General features: G+C 38.3%; 1 protein-coding gene across 1 annotated transcript; it reads left to right on the top strand.

Moving 5' to 3' along the window:
- Nucleotides 1–7,985: 7,985 nt before the first annotated feature.
- On the top strand, nt 7,986–8,516 carry AKAP19 (A-kinase anchoring protein 19). The gene has a single exon (XM_007464972.1). The coding sequence runs from the start codon at nt 8,148–8,150 to the stop codon at nt 8,433–8,435; it is 288 nt and encodes a 95-aa protein (XP_007465034.1). The 5' UTR covers nt 7,986–8,147; the 3' UTR covers nt 8,436–8,516.
- Nucleotides 8,517–9,409: the final 893 nt, after the last annotated feature.

Here is a 9,409-nt window from a genome sequence, read left to right as displayed (position 1 = left end):
ACTGTTTTCCTTTGTTTCTACATTTGCTCTTTGGCACTCGGGGAAGGCCTAGGAGGCTAAAGCTTTTCTATAAACTAGAGGCCGAGGACACACGGGTCTGTCCCTAGGAAGGCCCTGCAGGGTCCTGCTCGGCTTCAGTGAGACCCCATGCAAATTTCTGCCTCCCTCCCAGCTCCCTTTACTCTTGAACTCTTTTGTAATTTCACCTGCTTCAGTATCTCAGCCTCTTCCTCTGTAGCACAGCAGAATTGCCCCTCTGCTTGAATCAGATTCTCAGGCAGAATCTCAAGATGATCAGTTGTGAGGTTTAACATCATGTGTTTCCCTTCTTTTGGGGATCAGAATCCTGTGCTGTTGTTCAATGTCTGAAAATAACCACCCACATTTTGTCCAGGTTTAAAGTTATTTTTGTTGTGAGGGCAAATCTGGCACTACTTTTGTCATGGTAAGATAAAGCTGCTTTTGCAAAACCAAAGATCTTAGAAAACACAGAATGTTCTCATGATTCTCCTCATGGACTTTTATTTGTCTGACATTCATTGCATTCTAATCATTTTCAGGTTGACTAAGTCCAGTTCCCTTAACAATCCCTCATAGTACAAAACAGATACTACGTTAAGTCATTACATGTTAGAGGTGCACGACCAGGCCAGTTCCTGTCTTCTAGGAGTTCAGTCTAGTAAACCAGATACATCACACACATCCCTTATGCCCTTTTTGAAATGCATCTCTGGAGCATATAGCAAGGCATATAGAACTAAAGGTAATGAGAAGCAGAGAGCTAGATTTCCTTTCCAACCCTCCATATCATCCTTATAAGTGGTAGAGGTGGGGAAGGAGTATATTATGGGAAAAATTAGATAAAACTTAAAGAAATCTAAAAAATACTTAGTACTAACTTGGACAAAGGTCACCTTTTTTGGACTTCTTATAAACTAATAAGAAATAAATTAAATGCATGCTAGTTTTTACTTTAAGATCAGTAGTTTCAGAAATAATCAACGGAGTTTCATTTCATGAATTTTCACAGCTGTTTTTGGTCCAAAAACTACGATATAGTCAGGGATCACAACCTCATTTATAGAGTCTTTGCCTGCACTTTATGGCTAGGCCTCCCTCCAGTGAAGTTTGTACTGTTTTCATTACCCTTAAGTCTTATCTTAGATAAGTTCATTCAGTGACAACATTCCATTAGGAAGTTTGGAAGGTACATCACAAGCATGTTTGACTGTCCAAACATCAAACAATAAGATATTTAGGGGGAGAAACTTTTAAGCTAATTTCAAATTAATCTAAGCTTTTCAAATTTGGTTGGTTATCTATTTTATGTATAGTAGTGTGTATATGTCAATCCCAAACTCCCAATTTATCCCCCCCCCTTTCCCTTTTGGTAACCATAAGTTTGTTTTCTGTGTGTGTTTCTGTTTTGTAAATAAGTTCATTTGTATCATTTTTTTTTTTAGATTCCACATATAAATGATGTCATATGATGTTTGTCTGTCTTTCTCTGTCTGACTTACCTCACTTAGTATGATAATCTCCAGGTCCATCCATGTTGCTGCAAATGGCATTATTTCATTCTTTTCAATGGCTGAGTAATATCCCATTGTACATATGTACCACATCTTTTTTATCCATTCATCTGTCGATGAACATTTAGGTTGCTTCTATGTCTTGGCTATTGTAATCAGGGCTGTAGTGAACACTGGGGTGCATGTATCCTTTGGAACCATGTTTTTCTCCAGATATATGCCCAGGAGTGGGATTGCTGGATCACATGGTAGCTCTGTTTTTAGTTTTTTAAAGAAATGCCATACTGTTCTCTGTAGTGTCTGCACCAATTTACATTCCCACCAACAGTGTAGGAGTGTTCCTTTTTCTCCACACTCTCTCCAGCATCCGTTATTTGTAGACTTTTTGGTGATGGCCATTCTGACTGGTGTGAGAGACATCTCATTATAGTTTTGATTTGCATTTCTCTAATAATTAGCTATGTGGACCATCTTTTCATATGCCTCTTAGCCATCTGTATGTCTTCTTTGGAGAAATGTCTATTTAGGTCTTATGCCCATTTTTTGACTGGGTTGTCTGTTTCTTTGACATTGAGCTGCATGAGCAGTTTGTATATTTTGGAGAGTAATCCCTTGTCAGTTGCATTGTTTGCAAATATTTTCTCCCATTCTGAGGATTGTCTTTTCATTTTGTTTATGGTTTCCTTTGCTGTGCAAAGGAAATTAGGTCCCATTTAATTATATTAAAGTTTAATTAGGTCCCATTTGTTTATTGTTTTTATTTCTGTTATTCTAGGAGACGGATCAAAAAAGATCTTGCTTCAGTTTATGTCAAAGACTGTTCTGCCTATGTTTTCCTCTAAGAGTTTTATATTATCAGGTCTTACATTTAGGTCTTTAATCCATTTTGAATTTATTTTTGTGTATGGTGTTAAAGAATGTTCTAATTTCATTCTTCTACATGTAACTGTCCAGTCTTCCCAGCACCACTTATTGAAGAGGATGTCTTTCCTCCACTGTATAGTCTTGCCTCCTTTGTTGTAGATTGATTGACCATAGGTGCATGAGTTTATTTCTAGGCTTTCTATCCTGTTCCATTGATCTATATTTCTGTTTTTCTGCCAGTACCATACCGTTTTGATGACTGTAGCTTTGTAGGATAGTCTGAAGTCAGGGAGCCTGATTTTCCTCCAGCTCCGTTTTTCTTTCTCAATTGCTTTGGCTATTCGGGGTCTTTTGTGTCCCATAAAAATTGTGAAATTATTTGATCTGGTTCTGTGAAAAATGCCATTGGTAATTTGATATGGATTGCACTAAATCTGTAGATTGCCTTGGAAAGTACAGTCATTTTGACAATATTGATTCTTCCAATCCAAAAACATGGTCCATCTGTTTGTGTCATCTTCTATTTCTTTCATTAGTACCTTACAGTTTTCTGAGTACAGGTCTTCTGCCTCCTTAGGTAGGTTTACTCCTAGGTATTTTATTCTTTTGATGCAATGGCCAATGGGATTGTTTGCTTAATTTCTCTTTCTTGTCTTTTGTTGTTAGTGTATAAGAATGCAAGAGATTTCTGTGTATTTTGTAACCTGCAATTTTACCAGATTCATTGATGAGCTCTCGTAGTCTTCTGGTAGCATCTTTAGGATTTTCTATGTATAGTATCATGTCATTGGCTAACAGTGACAGTTTTATTTCTTCTTTTCCAATTTGCATTCCTTTTATTTCTTTTCCTTCTCTGATTGCTGTGGCTGGGACTTCCAAAAAACTATGTTGAATAGAAGTGGCCAGAGTAGACATCCTTGTCTTGTTCCTGATCTTAGAGGAAATGCTTTCAGCTTTTCATGATTGAGTGTGATGTTAGCTGTAGGTTTGTCATATATGGCCTTTATTATGTTGAAGTACATTCCCTCTATGCCCACTTTCTGGAGAGTTTTTTATCATAACTGGGTTTTGAATTTTGTCAAAAGCTTTGTCTGCATCTGTTGAGATGATCATATGGTTTTTATTCTTCCGTTTGTTAATGTGGTGTATCACATTGATTTACAAATATTGAAGAATCCTTGCATCCCTGGGATAATCCCACTTGATCATGGTGTATGATCCTTTTAATGTGTTGTTGGATTCTGTTTGCTAGTATTTTGTTGCAGATTTTTGCATCTATGTTCATCAGTGATATTCACCTGTAATTTTCTTTTTTGTGTGACATCCCTGTCTGGTTTTGGTATCAGGGCGATGGTGGCCAAGTAGAATGAGCTTGGGAGTGTTCCTTCCTCTGCAGTTTTTTGGAAGAGTTACAGAAGGATAGGTGCTAACTCTTCTCTAAATGTTTGATAGAATTCACCTGTGAAGCCATCTGGTTCTGGACTTTTTTTGATTGTTGGGAGTTTTTAAATCACAGTTTCAATTTCAGTACTTGTGATTGGTCTATTCATATTTTCTATTTCTTCCTGGTTCAGTCTTAGAAGATTGTTACCTTCTTAAGAATTTGTCCAGGGAACTTCCCTGGTGGTCCAGTGGTTAAGACTCCATGCTTCCAGTGCAGGGGGGTACAGGTTCTATCCCTGGTCAGGGAACTAAGAGCCCACATGCTGTGGGGCATGGCCAAAACTTTTTTAAAAAGAGAGAAAAAAAAATTTGTCCAGTTCTTCTAGATTGTCCATTTTATTGGCATATAGTTGCTTGTAGCAGTCACTTATTATCCATTGTGTATCTGTGGTGTCTGTTGTAACCTCTCCTTTTTCATTTCTAATTTTATTGATTTGAGCTCTCTCCCTTTTTTTCTTGGTGAATCTGGCAAAAGGTTTATCAATTTTATCTTTTCAGAGAACCAGCTTTTAGTTTCATTGATCTTTTGTTTCTATTTATTTCTGCTCTGATTTTTATTTCTTTTTTTCTACTAACTCTGGCTTTTGTTTGTTCTTCTCTAGTTGCTTTATGTGTAAGTTTAGGTGGTTTATTTGTTTCCTGACGTAAGATTGTATTGCTATATAAACTTCCCTCTTAGAACTGCTTTTGCTGCATTCCATAGGTTTTGGATCATTGTGCTTTCACTTTCATTTGTCTCTAGGTATTTTTTGATTTTTCTCTTTGATTTCTTCAGTGATCCATTGATTGTTTAGTAGCATATTGTTTAGCCTCCATGTGTTTGTGTTTTTTAAGGTTTTTTCTTGTAGTTTATTTCTAATCTAATAGCATTGTGGTTGGAAAGGATGCTTGATATGATTTCAGTTTTCTTAAATTTACTGAGGTTTGCTTTGTGGCCCAGCATGGATCCTGGAGAATGTTCCATGTGCACTTGGAAAGAATGTGTATTCTGCTGCTTTTGGATGGAATGCTCTATAAATATCAATTAAGTCCATCTGGTCTAATGTGTTATTTAAGGCGTTTGTTTCCTTATTGATTTTCTGTCTCATCTGTCCATTGATGACAGTGGGGTATTAAAATTCCCCCACTATTATTGTGTTACTGTTGATTTCTTCTTTTATGGCTGTTTGTATTTGCCTTATATACTGAGGTGCTCCTATGTTGGGTGCATATATATTTACACTTGTTATATCTTCTTGGATTGATCCCTTGATCATTATGTAGTGTCCTTATCTTTTCTAAGTCTTTATTTTAAAGTCTATTTTGTCTGAGTATTGTTACTCCAGCTTTCTTTTGATTTCCATATGCATAAAATACCTTTTTCCATCTCCTCACTTTCAGTCTGTATGTGTCCCTAGGTCTGAAGTGGGTCTCTCATAGACAGCTTATATACAGGTCTTGTTTTTGTATCCATTCAGCCAGTCTGTGTCTTTTGGTTGGAGCATTTAATCCATTTACATTTAAGGTAATTATCGATATGTATTTCTTATGGCCATTTTGTTAACTGAGTTGGATTTGTTTTTGTAGGTCTTTTTTTCTCCCCTTCTTTTGTTCTCTTGTGATTTGGTGACTATCTTTAATGTTGTGTTTGGATCCCTTTTTCTTTTTCTGTGTGTATATATCTATCATAGATTTTCAGTTTGCGGTTACCATGAGGTTTTGATATAGCACTCTGTATATAAATAAGATTTTTTTAAGTTGCTGGTCTTTTAATTTCAAATGCATTTTTAATATCCTGCATTTGTACTCTTCTCACGATTACTGGTTTTGATATCATATTTGTGTTGGATGATTTCCTACCTTTACTGTGTGTTTGCCTTTACCGGTGAGCTTTTCCATTTGTAGTTTTCTTGTTTCTAGTTGTAGTCCTTTTTTTTTTTTTCTGCCTAGACAAGTTCCTTTAGCATTTGTTACAAAGCTGGTCTGACAGTGCTGAATTCTCTTTAGCTTTTGCTTGTCTGTAAAGCTTTTGATTTCTCTGAGAGCCTTGCTGGGTGTTCTTGGTTGTAGGTTCTTCCCTTTCATCAGTTTGAATATAATCATGCCACTCCCTTCTGTCCTGCAGAGTTTCTGCTGATAAATCAGCTTATAGCCTTACGGATATTGCCTTGTATGGTTTTTTTTTTGCTTTTCACTTGTTTCAATATTTTGTCTTTGATTTCTACCATTCTGTCTTCTAGCTCACTTATCCATTCTTCTGCCTCATTCCGCTACTGATTTCTTCTAGTGTATTTTTCCTCTCAATTATTGTATTGTTCATCTCTGTTTGTTCTTTAGTAGATCTTCTAGCTCTTTATTATACATTTCTTGTATCTTCTTGTTCTGTGCCTCTATTCTTTTGCCAAGACTTTGGATCATCTTTACTGTCATTACTCTGAATTCTTTTTTTGGGTAGATTGCCTATCTTCACTTCCTTTAGTTCTTCTGGGCTTTTTTCTTGATCCTTTGTGTGGGACATATTCCTCTGTCATTGTGTCTTTCTGTGATTGTAGTTTCCACTCCACAAGCTGCAGGGTTGTAGTTCCTCTTGTTCCTGCTGTCTGCCCCCTGGTGGATGAGGCTGGTCTAAGAGGCTTGTGCAGGCTTCCTGGTGGGAGGAACTGGGTCTTGTCCCTCTGGTGGGCAGGGCCATGTCAAGGGGTGTGTCTGGCAGGCAGCTATGGGCTCAGGAAGACTTTAGGCAGCCCATCTGCTGATGGGCTGTCTTCCCATCCTGTTGGTTGTTTGGCCCGAGGTTTCCGCATACTGGAGCCTGCAGTCTGTTGAGTGGGGCCAGGTCTTGGTGAGAAAGTGGGGGCCTCCAGGAGGGCTCACACCAACGAGTACTCCCCAGAACTACCACCACCAGTGTCTTTGTCCCCACAGTGGGCCACAGCCGCCCCCCCTTGCCTCCCCAGGAGACCCTCCAATACCAGCAGGTAGGTCTGGCCCAGGATCCTATGAGGTCACTGCTTTTTCCACTAGATCCTGGTGCACATGAGACCTTGTGTGCACCCTCCAAGAGTGGAGTTTATTTTTCTGCCTGTCCTGTCGAATTCCTGTGATCACACCCCACTGGCCTTCAAAGCCAGATGCTCTGGGGGCTCCTCCTCCTGATGCCAGACCCCCATGCTGGGGGCTCTGGTGTAGGGCTCACTCCTGTGGGAGAACCTCTGCAAGATAATTATTTTCTAGTTTGTGGGTCACCCACCTGGCAGATACGGGAGTTGGTTTTATTGCGAGTGCACCCTTTCTAGCATCTCGTTGTGGCTTGTTTTTGTGTGTAGGATATATTTTTTGGTAGCTTCCAGTGTTTTTCTGTTGATGGTCATTCAGCAATTGTGATTTTGGTGTTTGTTTTTGTGAGATGAGGTGAGCTCACGTCGTTCTACTCCACCATCTTGTCCTTGCTTCATAATTTCATAATATCTAATTCAGAAGGAAAAATAGGTGGCTTTGCCATGTCTAACTTGTGTTGTTTAGAGTTGGCCCTAGTGTAAAGAAAGACCATCATTCTGTCCTACTCTTTGAGTTGTAAACGTATGACCAAGGGACAAAGTCTGACACAGCCCAAGATGCACAGGCTCATGATGTTTGAGGCAGGAGCAAATTTTGATATGCTTGTTTCCCTCAACAGTATAGATCAGAGACAGTCAGTCAGAAAATACTTACTCCAAAGGGCCAGAGTAAATATTTTAGGCTTGCAAACCACACAGTCTCTGTTACAACTAAACTCTGCCACTAAAGCATGAAAGTAGCCATAGACAATATGTAACAAATGAGCATGCCTATGTTCAAATAAACTATATTTGAAAAAACAGGCAGCTAGAATTTGGCCCGAAGGCTATAGTTTGCTGAGCCCTGGTGTACATAAATAAATCAAAGGTAGCAAAAATTTGTTGTCAGTTTTATAAAACTTGCCTGATCTTGAAAAGACATTTTCCTATTTCTAAATGCCATTTTTAAATGATTATCTTTTCTTTCTATTAAGATAAAGCTGTTGTTACCTTACATTTCCTCCAAGTGATGAAAGTGGTAAAGATTTGTTTCTACTTGCTACCTAATTGTACAGTAGTTTGCATTCTATGACTTCAAAATGAAACTTCCCTTCTCTTGACAGATAAACACTATATGTGAAGATTGGTGAAAGGGAACATTGATTTCTGAAGTAGCCTGGAGAGGAAAAGCACTGCTCAATATCAAGTGGACAAATGCTTGGTGTTTTCCAAAGATGCTGTTGAAGTAGTCTTTGCTACTGCTTTCCTTCACTCAGTCAAAGCTCTTCATAACATGGGCTGCATGAAATCAAAGCAAACTTTCCCATTTCCCACCACACTCGAGAGTGAGAAGAGGCATGAGAGTGAAGAAAATTTTATGCCTGAAGAGAGATTTCTACTCAGGATGCCTTCTCTAGTTAATGTCAAAGAGGAAGTGAAGGAACCCCTAGGGCCTGAAATTGTGGTCTTTGAATTTGCACACCGCCTGTCCCAGGAAATCCTGAGTGATGCCTTGCAGCAGTGGGCTGGCAACCACCTCAAGTACTATGACATCCCATATATTGAGAGTGAGGGGCCTTGACACTGTGTGTAGGATGATGACACTTTCTCAAACTGTGGATAAAGTTGGTGCTAGTTTAAATACATGAAACAACAGCAAAAACTGGTGTGAATAAATACAAATAACTCCATCTGGGTGTAAAGAAAAATATTTCGATAGCCATCAAGAGTCTAAGAATACCTAAAATGAAGTGTTTTAAGCATTTCTACATTAACAGCAATTTCTATCTGCTTGGTCTTGGATTTTAGTCATTAAAGGGTTAAATGTAACTCCTCTGGTGCCACAGTAATCAGCTGTGTCACACCACTTCCAGAGGCAACAATGCCATCACCAAAGAAATAAGAATTTTTAAAATTCTTTAAAATTAAAAAAAAAATTCTTTAAGAATTTAAATTTATTTAAAACCTGTGTTTTCAAAATGGTCATTTTAAAGACATTCTTTTAAAATATTTGTCAATTTATACAAAAAAAAAAACAAGATATGAAAAGGATTTTCTTGAAATGCCTGGGCAAGGGAATTGCCTGGGCACTCAAGCCATAGCTGTTAACAGTGGGTCTTGTTTGCCAAAATCTTTTGAGTCAAGGATCCCTCCCGTTCTTAACACAAATGACCAAGCATTAGAAAGCAACCCATGTGGAAGAGGTCCACCGTGAACCATGTCCTTAATAAGATATTTACTTTTATAGATGAAAAGCATAACTATCACCTTGAACCTCAGGGCCCTAACTAATCACACCTGTTACTGGATGACTCAGGCTTTGCATATAAGCATCTTAACAATATACAATTTACAGAAGTCATGACAATGTTTATTGCATTGAATTAGGTAGCCCAGTGATATTACTATACAAGAAAACAAGCAGGGGAGCTTTTATAAACAGCAATCCAGAAAACTGTAAAGTAACAGAAGCCCTAGTTGGCAAGGTGGAAAGAAGAACCTGGTCTCAGTGCTGCGTGTATGTTAAGCTTTACTGTCTCACAGATGCAAGGAGCT

The sequence above is a fragment of the Lipotes vexillifer genome, unplaced genomic scaffold (genome assembly GCF_000442215.2).
Source record: "Lipotes vexillifer unplaced genomic scaffold, Lipotes_vexillifer_v1.1 scaffold903, whole genome shotgun sequence".
In the NCBI taxonomy this organism is placed as follows: Eukaryota; Metazoa; Chordata; class Mammalia; order Artiodactyla; family Lipotidae; genus Lipotes; species Lipotes vexillifer.
Note: the sequence above shows the minus strand (reverse complement) of the source record. Positions and strands in the feature narration are given on the sequence as shown.

What these genes read in the sequence shown, in the direction of transcription:
- AKAP19 (XM_007464972.1), top strand. Translation starts at nt 8,148, where the DNA reads ATGGGCTGCATGAAATCAAAGCAAACTTTCCCATTTCCCACCACACTC.